The sequence below is a fragment of the Helianthus annuus genome, chromosome 1, assembly GCF_002127325.2.
Source record: "Helianthus annuus cultivar XRQ/B chromosome 1, HanXRQr2.0-SUNRISE, whole genome shotgun sequence".
NCBI lineage: Eukaryota > Viridiplantae > Streptophyta > Magnoliopsida > Asterales > Asteraceae > Helianthus > Helianthus annuus.
The window spans coordinates 107,469,053-107,495,906 of NC_035433.2; the positions used below are offsets into that span (position 1 = coordinate 107,469,053).

The 26,854-nt window shown below is 35.0% G+C and overlaps 1 protein-coding gene across 2 annotated transcripts; it reads right to left on the minus strand.

Annotated features, from left to right (window-relative positions):
* Positions 1 to 574: 574 nt before the first annotated feature.
* On the minus strand, positions 575 to 18,119 carry LOC110873940 (callose synthase 1). 2 transcript variants are annotated; one of them, XM_022122972.2, is made up of 43 exons: positions 17,885 to 18,119; positions 16,365 to 16,603; positions 16,169 to 16,269; positions 15,907 to 16,025; positions 15,735 to 15,828; positions 15,519 to 15,629; positions 15,321 to 15,437; positions 14,869 to 14,961; positions 14,662 to 14,753; positions 14,341 to 14,467; positions 14,008 to 14,145; positions 13,852 to 13,928; positions 13,576 to 13,660; positions 13,016 to 13,138; positions 12,816 to 12,933; positions 10,645 to 10,979; positions 10,523 to 10,575; positions 10,375 to 10,435; positions 10,185 to 10,266; positions 10,039 to 10,088; positions 9,871 to 9,957; positions 9,664 to 9,801; positions 9,483 to 9,574; positions 9,297 to 9,381; positions 9,057 to 9,217; positions 8,843 to 8,975; positions 8,658 to 8,758; positions 8,455 to 8,581; positions 8,118 to 8,269; positions 7,302 to 7,411; positions 7,093 to 7,218; positions 6,920 to 6,988; positions 6,650 to 6,839; positions 5,994 to 6,150; positions 5,279 to 5,398; positions 5,091 to 5,206; positions 4,766 to 4,849; positions 3,747 to 3,859; positions 3,411 to 3,640; positions 2,544 to 3,338; positions 2,410 to 2,460; positions 1,173 to 1,358; positions 575 to 1,096 (listed from the first exon to the last, which is right to left on the minus strand). In XM_022122972.2, the coding sequence occupies exons 2-43, from the start codon at positions 16,552 to 16,554 to the stop codon at positions 845 to 847; spliced, it is 5,841 nt and encodes a 1,946-aa protein (XP_021978664.1). In that variant the 5' UTR covers positions 16,555 to 16,603; positions 17,885 to 18,119; the 3' UTR covers positions 575 to 844. The 2 variants fall into 2 exon arrangements, with proteins under 2 accessions (XP_021978664.1, XP_021978665.1); XM_022122973.2 differs by having other exon boundaries at positions 16,365 to 16,606.
* Positions 18,120 to 26,854: the final 8,735 nt, after the last annotated feature.

Here is a 26,854-nt window from a genome sequence, read left to right on the forward strand (position 1 = left end):
GTTTGTATGTTCATTATTGTAATTGTAATATGTTAACAATATAAAAAGATTGTAATATAACTTTCCACTCTTGTGTGCTCATATAATTACGCTGAAATTCCATTTTAATTTATCACTCATTCATAATTATTCACCCAAACTCCCAAAGCACATAAGTGAAAACTCATATCCTAACACAAAATCTCAACATTCTCCTACTGATCACTAAGACCTTCAAGTCTAGCTTTAATCCTTTGAAGTGTACCTTCAATGGCAATATCAAATGCATCTTTCTTTGTCCTCAAACCCAATGAACTTCCATGCTTTCTGTAAATAATTCTGGGAATCATTTCAATCACCTTATCCCTCTTTCTCCTCACTTCACTCATTGGAATCCCATTCAAAACCTCCATCACACTCACCCATTTAAATACCACATCTACGTTTCCATTTATTAATTTATAAAAAATCGGGTCGCCCCACTGCAAAGTGCGGGTGTAACCGACTAGTTATTACACAATTCTCATTTACGAAGTTTAGTCTATCTGAAAGAGAGACAATGGAAAAAAAAGACATTTTTAATCAAGTACAAGCCTTAGATCAAAACAATACATTTTTAATCATTAACGTTGCAGGAACGTTCAACTATGGCAACAGCCAATAATTCTTTTATCTGCTGTGATTTACACTGATTGTGCTTCTGCATATTTACATATATATTCGACTGGGCTCAAAAGACAATAAAACAAGAGTTTTAAGCTTGCTATGAATAAACATGCATCATTTACATATAATTCGCACATGTATCCTATGTATTTTACTTACACATGACAGCAAAACAATCAAGCGTGGCCGTGATGGAAGATCACTCTTTACTGTTGGAAGATTTGTCTTTCTTTTGACCACCACCAAGAATACGCGAAATTTGCAGACCTCTGCTGAAGGCTTGGTTGAACAACATACGCGTTTGGAATTCTGAAACAAATGGGAACCAAGCAAGAAATGCAACCGGGGTGAACAGAAGCAAGCCCATGATTATTTCATAGTATTGTGCTAAGCTTCTGATTGATGACCACATTCCAGAATGTCTCAGGACTGGCTTCAAAGCTTGTGCAATCTGATATTATACATAAACAACACTAATTAACATCTACTAACAGACACAAATATCGGCTTTATTGTTGATGACTCACCAGAAGTAGTCCCCAGCCGGTAGGCAGGAATGCGAGGATGCATATAATTATATCCTTCAGTGTCATATGAGGTAGTGCAATCAAGATAATTAGAGTTGAGGCAAATGCGACCACAATAAAACCGTTGATCAATCTAAATAGAAGCTGATAATCAGCACTAAGTGTTTTTCTCCAATATGACATGCTCTGGAATCAAATAGAATTAACTCAAATGAATTATAGATATAACAAGGGATAAAATCATGAAATAATAACCAAGTTTCAATATTGTTCCAATAAAGTCACTCGTACCTTTTTCTAATTTAAATAACTACTCAGGTTTCATTATTGTTCCATTGTTATGAAATTACTTAAATGGTATATGTAACTTGGAGTGAATTGCAAATCGTGTCCTTTATTTATATATCCAATTTCAGACGGTATCCTTTATCTTTAATTTGTCGAGTTTTGTCCTTGTTATTTCAAAATCTTGCACGATATGTCCTTTGACCCTAACTGAGTTAATTTTTTCTAGTTGACTGATAGATGGAACAATCACGAAACCTACTATAAAGTTAAACATGAAACACATATTCACTAAAAAGTAACCAAGATTCATATACGAACATTTATGTCACTTAATTTTAGATTTGGATAAAATGTCATTTTCCTCCCTAAGGTTCGGCCAGTTTTGCGACTTTCGTCCAAAGGTTTGTTTTTCCGCATCTGGATCCAAAAGGTTTGAAATCTTGCCATTTTCATCCGCCTTCTTAACTCCATCCATTTTTTCTCCATTAAGTTAGGGGTATTTTTGTCTTTTTTGTTAACTTAAAGGACAATTCGGTCTTTTGAATACTTGTACATTATGCTAAATACTTGTACATAAAGTGAAAAAGACTGAATTGCCCTTTAAGTTAACAAAAAAAAGACAGAAATACCCCTGAACTAACGAAGAAAAATGGATGGAGTTAACGAGCTCGGTGAAAATGGCAAGATTTCAAACCTTTTGGATCCAGATGCAGATGCAGGAAAAAAAACTTTGGAAGAAAGTTGCAAAACTGGCCAAACCTCAGGGACGAAAATGGCATTTTACTCTTTAAATTTTTTCTTAACTATATATGAAATTCTCACAACAATGGAACAATATTGAAACTTGAGTGATTTTTGAAGTTAGAAAAAGTGTGAACGGCTTTAGTTAGGTGAAATATTTATGAGTAACGAAGTTTTATATCGGGGGTGGGGTCTAAATGTAACATACCTTCATTACAACAAGTGCTCCAATGATCACAAGCCATGAAATTCCATAAACCTGCAACCAAAAGGCAAATATTACGACACTTGAGGTGAGATCATTCATTGCTATTAAAAGTCAACGACACTTTGTAAATGTACCAGAAAACTTTTGCTCTCGGTTAAGCTGAGGTGATACACAAGCCCAAACTGATATATAAAGAACCGAAGCGCCAAAACCATCTCCGTGATCCTACCGCGTACCCCAGAAGATATAAGATGTTCTTGTTCTTTTTCCCACCATGATTCCCAACTTTTATCAACCGAAACACCGATTCCACCACGGTTGCTTATCCACTTACTCCAATCTGTCCAGTCATCAACAATCTTTTGCCACTCAAATCCCGAGGGATTAAAAAGAAAGGGAGCAAAAAGCCATGATCCCACCATAAACCACATTGACACTGTAATCAATATGTATGCGATTGAACCTCTATAAGATTGACCGAAAACTTCATAGACAACAAGTAATATCAAAAGCTCCAGGCCCTTGACAAAGTGGCTTCGAGAGTAGAGTCTGTAATTTTCGGCAAACTTAGCGTGAAACACGACAAATCCACGGCCTGTAGGTCGGTACTGTGCACCACCGTGAAGTAAAGTTCGTCCGTAATAATGGGTTTTTGTTCCAAGTGAAAAGGTGAAAAATACAGAAGCTAATTGCAGTTGCATGAGAACAAAATCGGTAAACGCTTTATGAAAGCCTCTTTCAAGACCGATTTCCATCATCATTGGTAGTGCCATCAGAAAGCCGATTTGGAAAAAAGACTGAGAAGCAAGAGCTACTTGAAGGGGTTTATCGTTAATAACTGCCCTGTTTGTCGTTAGTTCTCTCTCCAGTCCACTGAGAACAAGATAAAGGCGGCCGTAGAGAAAGACATATACGATAAGCACAGTGAGCTGCCATAAAAGAAAAGGTTTGGTCAAGTTATTGAAGACTGAAACTTAGAAAAACATGTTTTCACGTCTTACAAGTGTATTGAAATAGAATCCAACGGTCGTGAAATAGCAAGAGAGCATGCGAAAGAAATCAAAACGGTGTCCAAGCCTATATATGTCACGGCTCATTGTTTGTTCCCCGTTTCCGTTGGCTATTTTTGCCTCGAATAATGAGATTTGGTTGAGACCAACATCTCTCCCTTTACCAACTTGTATGTATTCATGATGAGTAACATTTCCTCCACGTAATGTAGAATTGAAACCTGAGAAAAAAAAAAAGAAAAAGAAAATGTAAACACAAGACAACAACAGTGAGATAACACACACATATATATAGAAAGAGAGAGAGAGTTGATAGCAAAGACTTGCCTGCAAATATATCCTCACTTAGGTTAACAATTCTAGAAGCCTTGCTCACACCTCCTCTGGTCAAGTGAAACAGTCTTTCAAACACATCTGGATGCCCGTAATGAAATCTCACTCTGAATGAGAACAAGATAATGAATGAGCTCAGAGATAACAAAATAAAAAATAATAATAATAATTTGCCAATATGTTGTGAGAAGCTACACTTCATGTAGTTGTCTCCAATAAATATGATGTTTCTTTTTAAATAGCCATAGTTATAAAAACTGTTACCTAAATAATACTATTATCTTTTTTTCTTTGTTGATGGCAGAAAATTACGTTGAAGTAGTGTTGAACACCATTGTAATCTTGATTTTAAAAAGCATGCTCGCTTATGCAACCTGAGGCGCAGGCTGTACAGAAAGCACAACAGAGGTGTGCTTTTTTGATGGAAAAATCGAGTCCGAGGAGCGCGCCTTATGTACATGCCATATTTTTGTGCAGCAGATTGTGGTACATCATGCTTATCAAGTCATACTTGTATGTAATTTCAATATTAAAACATATATCGAGCTTATTTGTCAAAATATTGGGTAAATGATCCTAGAAACCTATAGATTATATAATCGCATTGCGCCACCCGTACGAAAAGCCCGCTAACCATATGATATAAAGAGTGCCGCTTGAGGAACAGCCAAAGAACATTGTAAAAAGGAAGTTTAACTGGGATTTTCCCCATTTTCAGTATTGGTGAATATTTCAGATTTTCCATGATGGAGAAAATCCTTTTACAAGAAGAATCCTAAAAAATCAAATTATTTTCTTGAACTTTCAAGAACTTGGCTCTAATACCAAGACAAACCAGGGAATGTATTGTATATTGATTGTAAATAGAGTAGGGTTACATAGGGTTTTCTATATAGAGAACAATATCACACATTGATACCCTATAGTCTATAATAGTCTAATACTATTTAACATGTGCCAGAACCATATAATAACATGAGTATGTGCAATATGACAATATCGAAAAAACTTACTTTAACGGGTTGGCCAACAGTCTTTGCCCAATAGTTACAAAACTTGTCTCTTGATTTGACATGAACCATGCAAGAGAAGAAACACTGAAAGCAGAAATCGTATAACGAAAGATTATTAACCACAAAGAAGAGTAATACACACACATGTCATGCAAGAAGGCCTTACATCATGTCATCATGAATAGAAATTAGGTGTCATTTGATGAAATTGAATGGCTAACAGAGTTTTGAAATTATTTTGATTGCAGTCCATTTTCTATACTTTGTTCTTATTATTAAAGGGTAATTTAGACATTTGTACAATCTTCAAACATTCTTGGTGTACCTGCCAGTGAATATATGCTCCCTAAGCCCAAGAATGGTTGGGGTCCGCACGCCATGTGTGACAAGAAACTCTTGAAGCAGGTTCCTCATTTTAAATGCTTCTTCCATGTAGTTATCCTGTTGATCAGACAATAAACATGCTAAATCACTGTAATTAGCAAAAAATTAAGGTATACAAAACAAAAATACCTGGTTCATATCTATTGTTTGCAGGCCCTCGCCGCGTGTAAAAATTATTGCATGGTTTTGGTTTTCTGGCTTTCCCTCACCCAATATGGCAGGCCCGGGAAGTTTTATACGATATATAACCTGAACAATGAAATTGCATTACTATTAACATAGTTTTCTACAAGAAGTTTCGAATTGATTAATATAAAATACTACCTTTGTTAAATATTTGTTTACAAACTTACAGAACGATTCATGATGAAATTTATAACAGTTATTTCACCTTTTGAAAATGGTAAGTTTATTCTTCTATGGCAAGAATAACACCCAGATACTATGTTTATCAATATTACTACAGTAGTTATATTAGCAATAAGTATTTAATTATATTACTTATATAATATCCAGATACTATGTTTATCAATATTACTACAGTAGTTATATTAGCAATAAGTATTTAATTATATTACTTATATAATATAATACTATAAACAGGTAAAAAGACCTGTGTGTGTGTGTGTTAATGCATAAAGCTTCCTAATCATGATAAAAACCTAGATTACTATAAACAATCATATTTGATACATTAACTACTCATAAAAAAAGTATAACAAAGAAAAAAAACTAGATAGGGTGGATGACCTGCACCAAATTAATCACCTGTTTTGACCCATGACCCAAATGAATCTTTGAATATGGACTGATTGAGTTTCTATAATATAACTGAAAGTTGTACCTGATCTTGGTTTTGAACTAGATCAGAAGAGTCACCGGACTTTGGTACAGCTTTCACAAGAACTGAATAATAAGAAACCTTGTCAACCACTTTTTTCAGTTTTTCATCACTAGTTTCTTCAACCTCATCAATATAGGCAACACGAAGAGAAGGGTACCTGCTCATGAATGAAATGAAGAGAGTTTACCAAATACAATAACTAAATGTGGCAATTTCGACCCATTTACTTATAAATGGGCCAATTTGTGCAGTGTTTTGTCTCAAACAAGTCAAATGGTCCAACTACAATTTAGCTAAAAGGGTTGAACGGGTCAAACATGTGGAAAGTCGTCCAAAGTGTATTTCAAACGCATTAAACCTCCTAAAATGTTTTAATCAAAGATACAGATTATGATTAAAATAATATTCTTTTTCTAATTATGACTATAAATATTTCATAGGACAAAAAAGGTGTTTGTGGGTCGTTGATCTTCCTATTCTAACAATAACAAGCTTTTCACATAAAACCAAAAACTTAAAATTACAAGTCATATGTTATTAGACAAAAACAGAATAGTCTTACATTATTATATGGGTCTGAGTGTAGTCTATATATCTCCCTTGTAATACTTCTCATTAAACACAATACAATTACAATTATACCAAGTTTAACTTACGTTGTCATGAGCCTTAAAATATCATGGGCACGCGAATCTGCTGCTCGTTTTTGGATGCCATATTGTTGGCAAGATACAACATACGAAAACTTCATATCCACCACTGCTTGACACTGTGTCATTAACGATCGTTCGTTGCTTAAATATTCTTCAGTATTAGATGAAGCAGCCTTATAACCTTTCATCAACTCTGCAACAAGGATAACGCTTATATAAAATGCTAATATTAGATATCACGAAAAAAACTAGAAGGGTGAGATTTAGGCATACCATCATCTTTTGCCATGTCAAGGAAAGCTTGAAGTTCCAATGCTTGGCGATAATACATCATACCGCGTACTAAATTATGATCCAAGTTGAGTGAAATTACAAATAGTATATAATCATTTAGCAAAATGAAAATAAGCTAATACGAAGATCTTGACTACAAACTAACCACGTACCGGTTTTAGTTAGCGTTTGACCTCTATATGATGCCCAATGTCGAAGATGATCCGCCATATCTGGATGATCTTTCAGTTCATCTTCATTTTTGTAGCCCACTCGTTCAAGGAAATTATCCCATTCGTCTATATTACATATTTAAATAACTAATCAATATCATAACACATAATAATGATTAAAAAGGAAAAGGCTACGAAAAAAAACTGACCTGGGAAAATTTTTTGCAAGTAAAAGAGGATGGAAACCCCATCTTCATTTGGCTTTTCCAAGGCATCCATAGAGAAAAGAACATCCTCATTGAAGTAAGGTGTAAGAACCCTTAGATAAGTGTCACAAAAACGTATGCCAGACATCAAAATGGGTATTTTAATGATGTTATATATTTAAAAGGTCACATATGCAATCATTTACACACAAAAAAAACACCCTGCGCTACTTATTGCTATTTTGTATAACATATTGTATTTAATAATTTAATTAACTTGGGTTCCATTAACTTGTATCATTTCTCTTTCTTCTCAGTTTTGCGGTTCGCCCATCCCCATACCCACGTCATCATTATTCTCACACTATCTGGGACCCACAATGTGCAAGTGTTAGATGACCAAAACGAAGAGACCTTAGTTTTGATCAAAAGATCATGGACATGTAAATTTTTAAATAAAATGTTGTGATTTGTTTCAAATAAACGTAATAAGAAGTGTGTACTTAAGGTGTGTATTTATAAAAGAAATGCACCACTATGGATGGCCGTCACATGATGAACAATTAAGAGTATGCACAATCTTGTGCAGGGACCCACGGTGAACAGAGGGTGGAAAAAACAATATAAGCACACACTAAATATGGTACACATGAAGGTTATTTATGTACCATTTAAACTAATTGACACAACCCTACACTAACAGACACACCGTTTCCTAAATACACAGTTTTGACTTTTTGTTTGACTTCTAATTATATTAAATTGCTTGATTATAAATATTCCTACAGGCTGAAATGCATAAAAAATATGCAAACTTACGAGAAAGATATCATGTTTCGAACTTTGGGTGCTGCAGGCATGTCCATAAACAGTGAATTTGAAAAGAAAGAAATACGCCTTCTGGCTTCTATGTTTGATGGCACATCCATAGCAGATTCTTTTTCAGTCAGCAAAAGATGTAGCCTTGTTATCTGGAGTAAATGACGATCATGATTTAAATATTCGGATGCTTGAAAAAAGGAAATCGTTGACCAACTTTGACATACACGGATTATATTTCTTTTTTAACAGGGAGTGAGGAAGTTTTGTTATTTATTAATTATGGAAGAACATAATAATAAGGTAAAGATTGGGAATTAAAAAACCATGAACTTACTTTCTCTTTCCATGCTTCTGCATTTTGTGTAACTGGAAAATTAAGAGCTGCAAAGAATTTCTGATAGCGTTTATCTTGTGGTCCTTCGTCATTTCCATAAGCACCACCATGAGTTGATTCCATCAAACTTTATGTGGGACAAAAAGATTTCCGTTAAAGAATGTTAATTAACTAAAGAGATCAATGATACTACGTCACTATACCTAGAAATTGACTCGTTTACTATTATGTCTCTCGTCACCACCTCCAACATGTTAAGTAACACAATTACAACTTCATCCTTGTCATCTTTATCATTTTTTATCTGTAGAAAACAAAAGTTATTTTGGGAAGTTATAAAGGTCGGATTACTTGCTTTAAAATGGTTTGAAAGAGAGTAATATGTTACCAAGTACTCAATAAGTTTAACAAACTGAACAGTGAGGCTAGGCAGTTCGCTCATATCAAGCCCGATCGTCGGGCTTAACACTGATCCCTCATCTATGTGCTTGTCCACTATCTCAAATATCTCGTTCAAAACACTGAAAATGGTCACCAATTTTTATACAAGTTAGTCCTGTAAAATAAATATTATGAAATGAATCAAATGATTTTTTACTTACGCCTTCTCTCGATCCCCCAAAACTAGATCATTCATAATATTTCTGCATGAAGCATAGCATTCGCGGACCGCATAGACCATATAAGTGTCTGAATTCAGCCTCTTTTGCAGTTCAGAATCTCTTCCATTACTATCCTTTGCCATATCTAATGCTATAGGAAGCTAAAAATTGACCATAAAAAGTCAATATATATGTACAATTGAACATTCATGAAAGAACATTATTTGGGATGTAAAAAACCTTGCTAGCAAGCAAAAATGGAGGCCACTGAATAAGATTCAACTGCATATCTGCCCGGTATGGCATGAGTAACAGGTCCATTTCCCTAGAAAATTAAAAAAAAAAACAATGCATGTAGAATTCACTACAAACCTATTGATATAAATTTTAAAAATAAATCAACATATAATCATCTCTCCATGGCACCTATTATTTATTATATCTTCCTCCCTGAAACTTGTGATTATTTTATTCCATGTCTGAGCAAACCTTGCTGCATCCTCTTTTTTAGATGTGGCCTAAAATAGATACGTAAAAAACTAATTAAAACAAAATGAGACAAAAGTTTGTACCATGTAGTTACCAGTAACAATAATAAAAGTTAAACCTTATTTGTGAATCTACTTGATAGAGTGGCCTTGAGGCCCTTTCTAGTCCTTTCACTTCTTACTTCTGGAATTAAGCAATCATTGAATGCAACTGGCAGTTGCTCGAATCGGCTTCTCAACATTTCCAAGGTTCGTATCTGAAAAAAAAAATGATTAAGGAACTAATAACAATTATAGAAAATAAAATCACGTGGGAGAGAACCAACCTCTCCAAGACGGCGAAATGCACCATAGAAGCCACCAAATATTGTGGAAAAAATGGCATACCAAATTTGAGTGTCCATGAAATACACCTGTGGAGAAAAAAGAAAATATTCCAATTTACAAACCAAAGAAGCAATGAAATGTGGTTTATAGATGTAAAAAATACATACAAGAATAATAGGAGCCCAGAGTGCAAGGACAACGCCAAGATTGTTTTTAGCTGAAAAGACAAATAACAATGTAAAATAAGTTTCAGTTCTTGGTGCAACTTATGTAGTTGTGATTATGGGTACAAATATGACTCCTAACTTATTACCTTGGGGGAAGAACTCATGCCATTGGTAACGGTTAATGTGAACTCGCATTATTGCTTTTGTAGGACCCACTAGAGGCTTTATCTACAATATGAAAAGTCAGAAGGCAAATCATTTTCCAAGGGTGGTATTATAAATAACAGTTCTACAAGTGTCTTCCACTTTGCATAAGATGAAGAAGAAGAGAAACACCTCTAAGTAGTAACTGAAAGCCAGCTTTGCTACTATGAGGATAACCCAGAAGAATGTGTACCTAGAAAATCACATTTTAAGTTACACATAAAGCTAAACACCAATATTTAAGCCAATGCACACATGTAAAACCAATAGGGTTTCTTACTTAATTAGGGAAAGAGGGTCTTCATGCATTCCCCTCCCAACGTAAAGCGGAAGCTGCAGATTATCACTAATTATCAAAAATAAATTCTAATAATAGTTTTTTAAGTTTTCACATGTAATTACCTGTGACCACCACATGATGAACCTCACGAGTCTGTAATCCGATCTCTCCAAATACCGACGGACAAACGGTAAGAGAAACAACAATGCAGAAAGCATGTTTGGAGACAAATAAATAACAATTGCCAAAACGAATAAAGATGGGGAACTTGCTCCACTACCAAACCAGCTTTTCATGGTTTCTCCAAATCCAGAAGGATTATCCAAACTATAAGAATATGTCACTGGTAAAACTATAACCCAAACTGCTGCTGAAACAACCTTCAAAATGTATCGAAGTTTGACATGAAATGACATGCTAAACCTTGCTTTCCACATCATCACAAGATCAATCACAGCTGGAAAAGAAACAGTAATCAGATTAGAATAAATAAGTTATAATAACCTTTTTGTCCACTTGCTTACTGAAAACAAAATATACCATATACTTGCACACATTGTTAAATGGGGCAATTTCATATATACCCCTACAAACTTGCAAAATATCATATATACCCACGCAAAATTATAAATATCATATATACCCATGCAAAGTAGTTGAAATATCATATATACTCAATTCACTAAAAACAAACAACAACAACAACAGCCATACCCAGTATAATCCCACCTATAGCGAAGCTATTGATAGGGTCTAGGGAGGGTAGGATGTAGGCAAGCCCTATCCCAGGGGATAGAGAGGCTGCTTCCAGTGAGACCCCCAGCTCCAAAAACCATAACCAAGACATAAGCTTCTCGAAAAACATATATAAGCACACAACTACTAAAAAAAGGTGGAAAGAAAAATAATAAAAATAAACACATAAATAAATAAGTATTTGTTAGTAAAACTACGGCACCGGGAATAGGTGAAAACTTATAAAAAGCTATATCATACCTCATAAGACAAGAACCTAAACCAAAAACCAGGCCAAACTCCTAAAAGTCCTTAACCTTAATCCTACGTCTCCACGAAGTTCTGTCCTCGACCATGTCCTCAAAGAGGTGCAAATCTAGCAAATCTTGCCTAATTCGCACATCCAAAGTCATTTTCGGCCTGCCTCTACTCCTCCTTCCATCTACAGTGAGTGTTTCAACTTTCAACTATTCTAATCGGGTCTGTCGTCTGCCTCCTCCTGCATGCCCAAACCATCTCAATCTCCCCTCCCTTATCTTGTCTCAAATACTAGCAACTCCTAATCTTTCCCTAAAAACCTCATTTCTTATCTTGTCCAACCTAGCATGCCCACACATCCATCTTAGCATCCTCAATCCTCATCTCTGCTACCTCTAGCTTTCGTGCATGAGTTTTCTTGATGGCCCAACAATCTGTTCCGTATAACATAGAGGGTCTAATTGCAACCCTATAAAATTTATCAGGGAACCTCTTGTCGCACAATACCCCTGTGGCTGCTCTCCACCTACACCATCCAACCTGGATACGGTGAACTACGTCACTGACTATCTCTCCATTACTCTGAACAAACGATCCTAAATACTTGAACTTAGTTGCCTACGGAACCACCTGGCCCTCAATGGTGATCTAAGTGTTGTGCTCATCGCCTGCTCCACTAAAATCACAGTAAAGGTACTCAGTCTTAGAGCGACTTATCCTCAAACCTTTGCATTCTAAGGCTACACGCCATTCATCTAACATCGCATTCAAGCTCTGTTTACTTTCTTCTATGATCTATCAGCACAATAATTAAAAACAATTTAATAAACGACACTTTTACCCTTATTTTTCTAAAACTTTGAAATCTCATATATATGACCTTTAACTTCAAATATTATATTTACTCATTTCTAGCATAATTTATTTAGCTTAAATATTATATATGGAGTATACTATTGTTTATGGGTAAAAATAAAAAAATGGGTAAAATAAATTTAAGCTAAAAATGTTTATATAAAAAATGAAGTTAAAAGATGAGCATATAAGAAAACTTGAATTTAAAAAATAAGGGTAAAATGAGCATTTAATAGATTGTTTTTAATAAATTGGGTATATTTGAAATTTTAACTACTTTGTAAGGGCATATATGATATTTTTAGTTTTGGTTGGGTATATATGAAATTTTTAAAGTTTGTAAGGGTGTATATGAAATTAATCCTTGCTAAATTTGTACAACATATTTAGTTTGACTTACAGAAGTCAAAATTGATGCCGCAAAACGAAATCAGAATATGCTCACCTTGTGCAAGTTTCAAAATTGCTGCCGTGATGAAGATGCTCATTACTCTCTTGAACACTTTTGCATCAAAGATGGAACTTAGATTACCAGACCCATTCCATGCTATGATAATCATTGCCTAGAGTTGGTGGTTTATGTTACTCGTGACAATAATCTAGTCCATATAACAAAGCTCAAGATAAAAGAAACATGAAAATTACCTGTAAACATAAGATGAAAAAGCTCCACATCCTATCAAAGCTCCTAAATATATGCCAATATGAATCTATTTCAACAAAATTAATCTTCCCTATCCAACGACCCCTGCTTGCAGGTTTTTCTATCTGAAAATAGAAAACATGCAACAGAACATGAAGACACCTGACCCAACATCTTTGAAAACAAGCAAAGAGAATAAACGCATATTTGCAACTAACTATTAGAAATAATACAACTCTTTGAACCTATAAATTAACCTTTGTTTTAGTACATACTAATGTAATTGTTAATAATCACCTGAAAATGGTTGACACTTGACATTGGAATGTTACATTTATTCTCATACACCTGGGTACTATGATCACTCTGAGTTATATATAATATTCAATTTCCTAAAATTTGGATAATAGCTAGTTTTTAATATCAATATAGTAACTATTAGATGTAATGTTTCACATATATATGCGTGCAAACATAAAGATTCTTAAAAAAGTCAAAGTACAGTTGTAGGAAAGAAGAGTCGTAAAATGGAAAGTGGCACAAATGAAAAAAAAATACTCACATCATTATCCCTAGCTTCTTGAGACACATGAAAGAAATCAGCATCAGCACGCATTGGCCACCCTAGACGGAAACAATCAACTGACCTACAAGTTTATACCACTTGAGTAACATATCAAATGGAATTTTCCATCAAATTAAAGGGGATAAGATGCACGGTTCAAGTGGGCCTTTTTAACATGACTCCAAACAGGCTGGGTTGACTTGAGAACACTTTTTTGTTCATTTCGTAAAAAAAAAAATTATACATAATTATTGCATTAAATATGAGTAATACCAGAAGTACTCATTTAGATCATCATAATTTCTCCATTGAGAATGTTTTGTCTTTCCTCCTCTGCTTTTTTCAGCTTCCTGTAAGGAACACAATAATCAAATTAGGAAAACAAAATACAAAGAAGTTGCAAAACCTCTCTGCTTTTATTTACTACACCTTTGCAATTGTATCGTAGATAGGAGTCACGACTTTCTTCAAGAAAGCCTCCTTTTCACCCCCATAAGCAGGCTTAACATTCTCTCCAGTCACCGAACTCACACTACCAGCCAGCATACCGTAAAGTTCAAATGCCATCTGGGAAGCATGAAATCATTCAGACCACGCATTTTAGTAAAAGTGACAAGGTTTGAAAACAATTTATTGAAATGACCAAGCGCCCATTTGTTTACTTCATTTCATTGCATTTCTCATTTTTCATTTTGTGAGTCATCATTTGAAGAATATCAGATAAATAATTACTAAAAGTGCATAGAAAATAATAATACGTACATGGTGGTAGATGTAGCAAAGACACTCTGGCATAAATCTCAAGTTTGCAGCTTCACCCCATATGAGAAGATATAAACCCATGTATAGAAGTTTCCTTTGTTGCACTTCTTTTTGGATATTTGGGAACCTGTAAATGACAATTATTGGACTCAAACAATGCAATCCATATAGACATCATGTTATAGAAAGTACTGAAACTACCGTCATTATTCATCACAAAAACACAAGATATAATATATACATACACATACCCACACATATATGCATACATATATATGTGTGCGTTAAAGGAGGACAAGGGAAAAACAAAAAAAGACTCACCAAAGACTATGCTTGCGACCTAAATATTCACACCACTTCTGATAATTTCTAAACATTTTATTCATAACTTCATCAACAGCAACATCATCCAACTACAAAAGATCAATGTCCAGATTTAATCACTAACATTTATGTCTATGCACACATTAAAACTATTTTAAATATGTATATGTGAACACCAGAAACCAATTAATGGCGCTATAATACCTTAGGTTGTTCGCCAGGCTTTGTGAATTTTCGAATATGGACATTTGCCAATAACAAGATCAAGTGCTCCCTTTGATTCGAGACATTATCTTTCTGCAATTTATATATTTCATGCCGAAAACCATCACAAATTATTAACGATGGCAATTTCAACACATTTACTTATCCAAGGGTGGATCCGACTACAGATCATAAGAGTAAAAATGGCTTAAAATAAAATGGGTAGATAGCTCTCATAAGTGTACTTTAAATATCTTAAATCATTTTATTAAAAACTAATTTGGATTATTACTGTAATAATACTATTTTTGTAATCATATTTGAACGTTAATAATTTACAAACTTGGATAAAAGGTGTTTCGGGTCAGCCCAATTGACCCATACCAAATATTACCCATTTTGACCTGTCCTCATGCCACCTCTGTATACTATATGAACACCAATCAGCAGACCTGAAAACCAAACATATGTTGTAGCCAATCCAAAATGTCTTCATCCACTTTCCTATTGTAGCCTTTTGGCCATGGCAGACCTCTGGTATTACGAAGAGCAGAGACAGAAGCTTGTATCTATGAATGAACATGTTAAGTGTCAAAATTGAAAATACCACACGAAATGAAAAGGTGGCATACAAAATTTCTTTAACAAACCTCTGGATATCTCATAACTGCTTGATTTGAACTGTCAGGATCAAGTGGAAGTATATTGTACGGAGCATACATTTCTGTTTTCTCAGCAACCTTCTTGTGTACTTCCACATCCTACGCAACCATATGCATTAATAATCCACCAACTTTCACAAATTAATGTAGTCTATCATTATCACTAAATGAATTTCTTGAAGGAAGAAAATGTCAAACATTTACCTCATCTGCCACCTCAACAGCTTCATGGAGATTGACAGCCTTTAATACCTCAAACAGAACAGCAGCTGTTTGATAAGCTTTTGTAAGACGTGTACTGATATTAAAGGCAAATGTCTATCATCAGCAAAAAAAAAGGAGAATGTTCAAAAAAACTAGAAGAAAAGATGATTACCGGTCAGCTTTATCAGCATTTTGTAAGGCTTGAATGTATTTTCCATAATAATGTCGATAAAAGCTCTGCATCTCACGAGCATCACTCTTTGTCCGTCCCGCTAATGTTGTTTCATCTTCCTATATAGAGTACAAAGTTGGAGTTCTTGAGAGAGGAAAAAAATGGCATCAAGTTATAAATCCAAAATTGCACGTCCAACGGCAAATAAACATAAAAAAAATGATATAAAAAGTTGCAGTATTTGTCTTAGAAGAACACATACCCTTTCTAAGCGTTGAAGTAGGGCGGTTTTGAACTGACGAACACCACGACCACTTGATGTTGGATCTAGTCTATGTGCTTTCTCAAAGGCATAGAATCGACCTAATTATGCATATAATAAGACATTTAAGAAAATAAGAACACAAGAATATTAAAACAAATCATTAGCAGAACAGAATTAAAAACATCATACTTACAAAGATAGGCAACCCTTGGGTTGCTGGGTTCAACTTCATTAGCAACACGAAGAATAGGTGCAATTGTAACAAGAGATGAAGGCACCACTTCACTATCCATCATCGACTCCGCGCCCAAATTACCAGCTGTTTGAGTCCGCAGCAGCCTGCCACCTGGCGGCTGATTGGACCCTCTTCGATTGGAAGCCATTGTTTCTCCAGATTCTAATCCACAAAAGCTTCAGCTCGCTCTAACCTACCTGCTAGTACAAACAATCAACACCTTATATAGCATCATACACAGAAAATCACTCTATCAACAGTCAAACAGAGAACCAGATTCTTCAAATAATCTAAATATATCTTAAAAGTCTTCAGTCTGTCGCTATTTTACGAAAGTAATCAAAATTTTAAGAAAACCTTATTTACAATACGTCTCAAATTAATTAAAAAAAACCCAAAATTCATCTTAATTTCATAAAAAAGGCTCAAATTCAGAAACTCTACCCTTGCAATCACTTAACCTTAGTCAAATAGTGAATCTTTTATTAGTTAACTATACAATCATCCAAACGATAGACGATGAAGCAGATTAAAAACTACAAAGTAACTGAAATCATCCACGCTCAATTCCAGATTACTTGAAACTAAATTCTCATCGCTACACTAATTCGTTTGCGCTGTGTTTTGTGTGTGTTTTTCGCGTGTGTGGATAAGAAAACAATCACTCTGTCAATATTTCACATACCTCATCAAATATTCAACAAAACCTAACTCAGAAAACGACTCCAGTCAGTAAATTCAACATGATTTTCATGAAAACAGCTCAAATTCAAAAACTCAAACCCTTGCAATCACTTCACCTAAGTCGAACAATGAGTATTCATAAGATAACTATACAATCATTCAAAAAACAAAGAAGCTGATTGAGAACTTACATAATAACTGAAATCATCCACGCTGGATTCCAGATTACTTGAAACTAAAGTCTCATCGCCATACTAATTCGTTTCACTGTGTTATGTGCGTATTTTTGTGTGTGTGAATAAGAAAACAATCAATCTGTCACTATTTCACAAAACTAATCAAACAATCAACAACACCTAACACACCAATCGTCTCGAATTAGTAAAAATCCCAAAATTCAACATGATTTTCATCAAAACAGCTCAAATTCAAAATCTCAAACCCTCGCAATCACTTCACCTCAGTCAAACAGTGAGTATCCATAACATAACCATACGATCATTCAAATTTCAAATCATCAACGTTCTTTTCCAGATTACTTAAAACTAAACTCTCATCGCTACACTGATTCGCTTCTCTGTATTGTGTACGTGTTTTTGTGCGTGTGAATAAGAAAACAATCCATCTGTCGCTATTTCACACACCTAATCAAATAATTAACAAAACCTAAGTCACAAAACGTCTCAAATTAGTAAAAACCCCAAAATTCAACATAATTTTCATCAAAACAGCTCAAATTGAAAACATAAACTATACGATGATTCAAACAACGAAAAAGCTGATTGAGAACTTACGAAGTAGCTGAAATCATCAACGTTCGATTCCAGATGAATAGAAACTGAATTCCGATCGCTATACTGATTCGTTTTGGCGTGTTTGTGTGCGTGTATGGATAAGGAAACAATGGATGGATTGCTGAGAAAGATAGATGGAAAGTAGTAAAAGTATGAGAAGCAACTGAAAAGCTTGAGCGAGAAGGGGGAGAGAGAGAGAGAGAAAGGGACGTGAGAAAGGTTTACTGGTTTACCATATTGACTTCCTAATGCAACGCTCCACGGTGTCAGTCAGTCAAGACAGCCAATCAGTAGAGGCGAGTAAATAAATAAATACATTATTATTTTCAGTTACGGCTTCAAAGTTTTCGCATTTGTAAATACAACTAAGAGAAAAGTGTCTTGATTTTTTTTTTTTAACATCCAACGAATTCTTTAAATGGGCTACTGGCGAAATTCACCACATCGGGATACAATCGCCTCCGAACCGACGAATTCTTCAAATGGGCTACTGGCGAAATTCACCACATCGGGATACACTCGCCTCCGAACCGGGGAGAACCCTCACCTAGGGCCGAAGCCCGTGAACACTCGCCCGAAGGCACGACAGTGCGGTGAGGTAAAACCCGCTTAGTTCAAGGATCGAACTAGCGATCTCCACCTATTCGCCTAGTCTTCCATCATCACCAGGTGCCGCATAAAATAATGGGGAGGGCAGGAATCGAACTTGGGTCCCTTAGAAACCAAGTCTCTCCCTTGCCACTCCACCACCACCTCATTGGCAAAAAAAAAGTGTCTTGATTTCATCAATGATTCTTAACTTTCTAAAACTATAGTTAGAGTCTCCAACTTTTACAATTTCGTTTTCGGATAGTTCCTGCCGCGGATGAGTGTTAGTTTTTGGTGTTAAGCGGATATGAAATGACTAGTGGCGAAGGATAGTTGGTGCCCGGGGGTGCAACCCCCCCCCCCCCCCCCTCAATGTTTCGATTAGAAGTGTGTAAGTTTCAATTTTTCATCCGGAAATTTTAAAATTATATAGGATCGCGTCCTCGATTATTTTTCCTAAATTGTATATCCTAAATATTTATGGGTCATGTTAAATACACCCATAATCAACTGTTAGAGAAAGGTAAAGTAGGGGCACGAGAGAGAAAGAGGGATAAGATCAGGAGAGAGAGGGTGGGCAGAATTTCACAAAAGTTTTTTTTTTCTTTTTACTTTTCTCCTCCGCTACTTTTACTTTTCTCATCTAGAGTTTCCTTTGGTGCAATGCAATGTAGTTCATAATATATGCTTCATTTGATTATACACTATTTTGATTCCTACTAATAATATTGAAATTTCAACAACACAGTATTGGATTGCTTGCTGTTGACCACCTACCCACCGGAATCGGCAATGACACGTAAGCACCTCCATTGATGCTGATATTATGAACCTAGGGTTTTGATTTAATTTTTTTAGAATATAATTTGACATGTTTATGTTAGATTTGATTTAATTTAAATGGAACTGGGGTTGGTGATTATGTTTTGATTTCTGATTTAACTTAATTTTATAGTTTTATACTTGATTTTTGACTTGGTTTTACTGAATACTAATAATAGTATGACAAAATATAAAAAAGTAACAAAAGTATTATAAAATAAAATAACATAAAAAAATATAATTATTATTTTTGACTTTAGAATAAAATAATATTACGTACAATGCTAGAAAAAATCTTCTTGTTTTTTACTGTATATTGTTAGTTTAACCATATAAAATATGCTTTTAAAAGCATTTTTAGCATCTATTTTTAAAAGCATTTTTAGCATCTATTTTTTAATGTATTGTTAGTTTAACCATATAAAATATACCCAACTTTATCGTCGTGAAAGTGGTTTTGTCTATCTACGTGATTAATTGTCTTAATGTTTGCACGTTTACTGTTTTAGTAGAGACTTGTTATTTATTTATGATTAACTTTTTCAATTTCGTATTTATAATAAAGTGTCTTGATTATTTATTTATTCATATTGATATTAATACTAATAATAGTATAACAAAATACAAAAAAGTAACAAAAGTATTATAAAATAAAATAAGATAAAAAAACATAATTATTACTTTTAACTTCATAATAAAACATAGAGTAAACTTCCGTTTTGCTCCCTGTGGTTTGGTCACTTTAACGGTTTTGCCCCAAACCTTTAAAAATAGCCATTTTACTCCCTGATCTATCAAGCTTATCTCCATTTCATTCCCCGCCACTAACGCCATCCAATTCAACTGTTAAATCCTGGTCACATGCCCCTCACATGAGGGGCATTTTAGTCTTTTCCCATCCTATATATTTTTAACATATTTCTATTTAGGGTAAATTACTTTTTGAGTCCCTGTGTTTTATGGGTTTTAACTAGTTGAGTCCTAAATCAAAAAGTTTAACGACCTGAGTCCCTATAAGCATTTTCTTTAACCATTTGAGTCCAAATTTCTAACTCCATCCACCAAGTTTGTTAACTACAAGGGTAATTTGGTCATTTACATCCAAAGTACAAGTCTTATATGCACAAGAGTATAAGGAACAAGTGTTTAATGCATAAATATTTTAATATTATATATATTATTATAAACACCTGCACACACATTTCACACACCTCTCTCTCTCTATATATATACCTAAGATCTTTCTCTCTCTAACATACCTTTCTCTCTCAAGAAAACCACCACCACACCACAACCATCACCACCTCCACCACCGTGCAACCATTACCTCCTCCACCACCGCACAACCACCTACACCAACATCGTCGCATCAACACCGCATCACTACCACCAACACCGCAACACCAACACCTCTCTTTATCTGCACATCCTAGCACCCTCCACCACCACACCTCCACTGCACCACCGTCGCACTACCATCACCACCGCCGCACCACCTCCAACAATCCGACTTCACTGCATCACCATTACATCAGAGGCCGAACAACCACCAGTAGATTGGAAGCACAAGATGCACAGATGAAGATTCCAACAACTGGCCACCATCACTAAACCTGAAACTGCCTCAGACCGTCACCATCATCCACCAGATCTCATCACCACCGCCGCACCCTTCACCATCCCACCCGCCATCATTCAAATCTGACCACCAAATCAAATTGGCTTCGAATTTTATTTATTCATCCCTATTCCCAAATTATAAACCCTAACTTCTATAATACACCAATTCAAGGAATACATACGATATTTACCATTCACTCGCTGCCCCGGTCTCAACCTTTTAGATGATGGCGGCCGCAGAGGAAGCGATCGGGGCGATTGGGTTGGGGTATGATCTTACGGAGGATTTGAGATTGAAATATTGTAAAGGGAAGTCACCCGAGTCGAGGTTGATTGGGATAGATGATGAACAGGTTAGAGATATTGTGATCCCGGGTGGGATATTGATTCAGAATGTATCGAAATCGATTAATTGTGATAAGGGTGAATGGATGCGGTTCAGCTCGGATATTCTGTCTTTTCAGCAGGTATTTTTTATTCTTAAACTAGAAAGTGGAAACTATTTGGTGTTTTGGAACTTGTGGGTTTGAATATTTTTGTGTGTTCTTGATGTGTATGGTTGACCGGTGGTGCTTTGCAATATGTAGTGCTACGCTCGATTGAAAAAATGCTGGTATTTTCAGCTCGATTGAAACCACGGTGATCGTGGCGGTGGTGGTGGTGGTGGTGGTGGTTGTGAGAGAGATCAGGAAGAGAGAGAGGGATGAGGAAGAGAGATGCACATTGTTCTGTGTTTGTATGTATATGTAATTATAATAATAAGAGTAAATAAGTTCTTTTAATATAAAAGGGTGTTTTGGTCATTTTAAAAAAAGTTAATTAAGACTATCTAACTGAGTTAGAAATTTGGACTCAAATGGTTAAAGAAAATGCTTATAGGGACTCAGGTCGTTAAACTTTTTACTTTTGGACTCAACTAGTTAAAACCTATAAAACACAGGGACTCAAAAAGTAATTTACCCTTCTATTTATTAACATTTTACTATAAAAGAAAATCACCACCCCATGATCTCCAGATAAATTCCAAATTCCAAATTCAATTTTGCTTTCCTATACCACCATACATGTGCAGAACCATATGTCAGACATAACTCGAAACCAACATTACCAAATTCAATTTTGTTTTCCACCGTATATGTGCAGGTCAACATTAACCACCACCACCACCACCAATACCAACTGCCACCACTATTAGCATCATCTTCATAACACGAAACCCTAATCATCTTCATCCGCATTCTCTTTATCAGATCTGAGCAAACCCCAGCCACCAAATCGGAGGCCAGATCTGAGACTTCTGGCGGCTACATCAAATCATCTCCATCACACGAAACCCATAGTGTATAAACTCCGACTGCCAGATCTGAAAACTACGGCGACCACCACAGGCTTTATCCAGAGAGTGGTGGTGGCAGATGTAGAGAGAGAGAAAGTGGTGGTAGCAACCACCTAAGGAATCCGCTGTCACCATCAGATCTGTTTTTTCACATGGCTTCAACCCCCAAATTGTGCCCAAAACAAGTTGACTGTGAACCACTTTCTAGATGAATCTGTGTTAGTTGTGGTGGTTCTAATGACGAGGTGGTGGTGGCGGTTTGACGGAATTACTGTGGTGGCGGTGGTTACCGGAACTATTGTGGTGGTGACCGGAATCTTTGAAGAAGATGTTGGGTTTAGAGAGAGATAGATGGTAGGGGTGGAAGAGATAGACTTGGTTTTAGAATCTGCATAACTTAATAAAAAATAATTAAATCTTTATTAATTGGGATGGGAAAAGACTAAAATGCCCCTTATGTGAGGGGCATGTGACCAAGATTTAATAGTTGAATTGGATGGCGTTAGGGGCGGGGAGTGAAATGGAGATAAGCTTGATAGATCAGGGAGTAAAATGGCTATTTTTAAAAGTTTTGGGCAAAACCGTTAAAGTGACCAAACCACAGGGAGCAAAACAGAAGTTTACTCTAAAACATAACTATTACTTTTAACTTTATAATAAAATAATATAATAAAGTAGTTAATCATTACTAAATTTGACTTTTGGGTATATTAATCTTTATTTTAGGTATATTTATCATACCCCATATTTATCCACTTTGTATATAAATGATGGGTAGTTTGGTAAATATATTTGAACTCTTATTTGTTTAAACCTAGATTACCCACCACACAATAAACTAAATCACAACTGAATTCAAAAATCTTTAAGGTCGTCGTGCTTTATAATTCTTCGTCCAGGTTCCATTTATCTTGTATCGTTATATGTGTGTGTGTATATATATATATATATTGTTTTTTGTTTGTTATACAATATTTAGTTTTTCTATGTGCAAGAATGGGTCCTTTGAATGAATGATTTTTTTTTAGTTCTATTTGGAACTATTATTATTTGACCCGACCTGAATCGAATAGCCGACCCGAAATAACGATAGGGAAAAAAATTGAGTTAATTGCCCGGATGGTCCCTGTGGTTTCATGTTTTTTCACATTTAGTCCCCACCTTTTGAAAATAGCAGGTATGCTCCATATGGTTTGTTATTTTGTTACTCGAATAGTCCCTGAGTATATTAAAGTTAGTTTGAAAATAGCAGGTATGCTCCCTATGGTTTGTCATTTTGTTACTCGGATAGTCCCCTGAGTTCCGAGTAACAAAATGACAAACCATAGGGAGCATACCTGCTATTTCCAAAAGGTGGGGACTAAACGTGAAAAAAACGTGAAACCACAGGGACCATCCGGGCAATTAACTCAAAAAAATTTGGGTCCCATCACTTTACACCCCCTCAAAACTTTTGGTCAAGCTCCGCCACTAAAAATGACCAAAATACCCTTATTATTAAAAAATAAAAATAAAACATTAGGGACTAAAGGTGAACTTCTGACATTGATTTCGCCACCTCTACCTTTAGCCATGACTTGCAGGGATACAAATTCACCCAATGCAAAATAAAAAAATAAAAAGCAAAAACATAAATTAAAAAAAACACCAGCCTGTTAAAGAACTGTAATCTATAAAATCTGAACCAATTTGATGATTTGGTGTTTTGCTAAAAACTCAATGTAAGAATATGAAGGATAAATCAACCCATCCCATGCAATCAGCAGCATATAGGTTCGATGTTAAATGCTAATCAATAGACTAAACTCGCTAATCGACTAACTCAACTTAACCGCAATCTACTTTCAATCAACAAGACCTGTATTTGCCTCTAAGGAACCATTTTTTTGCAACTGTCACACGAGATTCATCATCTGTTAAACAAGTTTCCTTTTCCACTTCAATTGATGGCAATGCATCTGTTGGCCCTAAATCGGGCATCTTTTGTGCAGGTTCTTCTTTATAGCCAGATACGGGTTCTGCATTTGGAGAAGCCTCGTTATTCAACAAGTCTTTCTGCTCTTCAAAAGTATCAGCAGGTTTCTGCTCCAGAAGTACAGATACATCATTAGCAGCGCATTGAATGTAAGATTAAATATTTTAATTTATTTATTTAATCTAGTAGCCATCATTATCATTTATATAATATGGATCAAAATATATTAAAACCTATAATAAATTAGTTGGTAATTGTTGATGGGCCAGATTACCCTAATTAACTAATTGGGTTTCCCATTGGGTGTATATAAGGAGATTATTAGAGAGGGATTAAGGTTAGACATTCATAACATCACACTCAATATCACCCCTCCTCTCTCTCCATTACTACGAGTTCTTCAACCCTAAAGAACTCGGTACTACCATCATGAAGATACATCCTAAAGGGGAACCAGACCAATCTGACGAACATGACGTCTACTTCCCTCTCTGGTGTGGTGACTGGCTAATCAGGTACACACGTCTTATTTTATTGTTCATGATTGAATTGACATCATTAGGGTTTATGTTTTACCCTTGTTCTTATGATATAATCAACATGTGGTATCAGAGCTGATGTTGATTATATCAATTCAATCAAAGAATTCAATGAATCGGTTTGGAAACCAAAATCAATCAAAATTATTTTTATCTTTGATGATTACTAAATCGTTTCTTGGAAAATAATCAAAATCGTTCAGACCCTTTTTTTTTCGTTACTAGTTCCCACACCATAGTAGATGTTGGATTAAATATTTGAAACCATACTCAATTCACTGAATCGCTTTCTGTTTTGCACTTCATGAATTTATAATAGAAGTGGATTACTTTACGTATTCATATATAATAATTGATGGTTTCTTTGATTTCTATTTTTTAATATGTACAAATAAATTGAAGTCACTGGAATGGATTGTATTCTTCATCGATTCATTCATTTTTAATTAATTATTATATTAATTAATTTGCTTCATTTATGTTATTGCAATATTAGTTAATTTTGTGATAGATTAGATTTTGATTATATTTCCTAAAGTTGTGTAACTTTATCTCCAAGTTTCGAATAAAATATTATTTTTTTTATTATAATCGAATAATTAACTTGGTTGCACAGAAATATTTTGAAATTATAATCAAAATCCCTTAAAATTAGCTGATTCAAACTTATCACACTAATCAGCTGTAACAGGAGTTTCGAGATAAATTTTAACGAGCCGAGACCAAGATCTCGACTCGAGACCACAAGGTCACGACTCGAAATCATAAGTGTTCTCAAATCTTTATGACTCGAGACAACGATTTCGATCGAGACCACTAAGGTTCCGACTAAGGACTTCAATCTTCACAACTCGAGACCGTGGTTGCGACTCGAGACCTCATCATTGAGTCGAGATCTCATAAAACACAGTAGTCGAGACCATAATTACGACTCGAGACACCGAGGTTGCGACTCGAGACCTTAATGAGTCGAGACCTCATAATGTTACAGATGAGTCGAGACTTGACTCGAAATCTCACTTGAGACCTCATAACTGAGTCGAGATCTCACTCGAAACCTCATAATTTTAGGCTATTTAATGTGAACTAAGAATTAGCTAATTAATAATTGGTTTTGTAAATACTTAGTTAATTAATAAGGATCAAATAATCTTTTACAAAACCAAAATGGCTTAACTTGAATGAGCTTCTGATGTATCACTTCTGGCCAAAGCTGATTTGATGCATCTATTTATTGTTCAAGTATTATAAAAGCTATGTTAAGTATGCATTACAAACGTGAAATGTCTTAATTCTGGCCAAAGCTGATTTAATTCATTTATGTTTAGCATGCTTGACAAGTGCATAACTAAAGTGATTGTCTCATTTCTGGCCAAAGCTGATTTGTCACGATTACTTTGCACACATACTTAAATGATTACACTTCTGGCCAAAGCTGATTTGTCTTTGTTTAAGTAGGACTTTACTAAGTCTATTATTTTGATGTTAGTAATAGACATATCACAATCTCTTCACATAATGATCCTTATATTAATGATCCTTACTTAATTTTATGATCATTTCGTCTGCCTTATTTTAAGTACCCATAATTTTACTCACTATAATTTACTTCTACATATATCTCATCCACTCTAATTCCTAAACCCAAAATGTTTGCTTTATTTAAAGTTTCTATTGGAATTAGCTCTTAAATTAAATCCTTGATTATTTCTTAAGACACGATAATCCTATTGCTCTCTTCTGATAAAGATTATAAAGAAGAAAATTAGAGCATGATGATCAGGACAAATCGAACATGATGTCTCTTATGATAATCAGGAACTCTCTAACATAATGCTATCACTAAAGTTATTTCAGATTAAGATTTTCCTAAGGCTAATCTCTTATATATGGAATAATCACTAGAACTCCTAAGATGCATGCATTCTTTTAAAATTCTAAACTATAAAGTTAAGTGGTATATGTGAATACATTATAATGTACAATATCATGACCCATATAGTTAAGGGCTTACGCATGGAAATAAGTACATTTTCCAGTACATTACATATTAAGATTTTCACTTGTACAATTTGATGCCTTATAAATCA

Bases quoted from the DNA above. Each gene is read 5' to 3' on its own strand.
- LOC110873940 (XM_022122972.2), bottom strand. From the start codon at position 16,554: ATGGCTTCCAATCGAAGAGGGTCCAATCAGCCGCCAGGTGGCAGGCTG. The intron at 7,219-7,301 runs GTCAGTTTTTTT...TATGTAATATAG, and splicing joins CTTGCAAAAAATTTTCCCAG to ACGAATGGGATAATTTCCTT. The intron at 3,641-3,746 runs GCAAGTCTTTGC...TTTTTTTCTCAG, and splicing joins AAGTGAGGATATATTTGCAG to GTTTCAATTCTACATTACGT.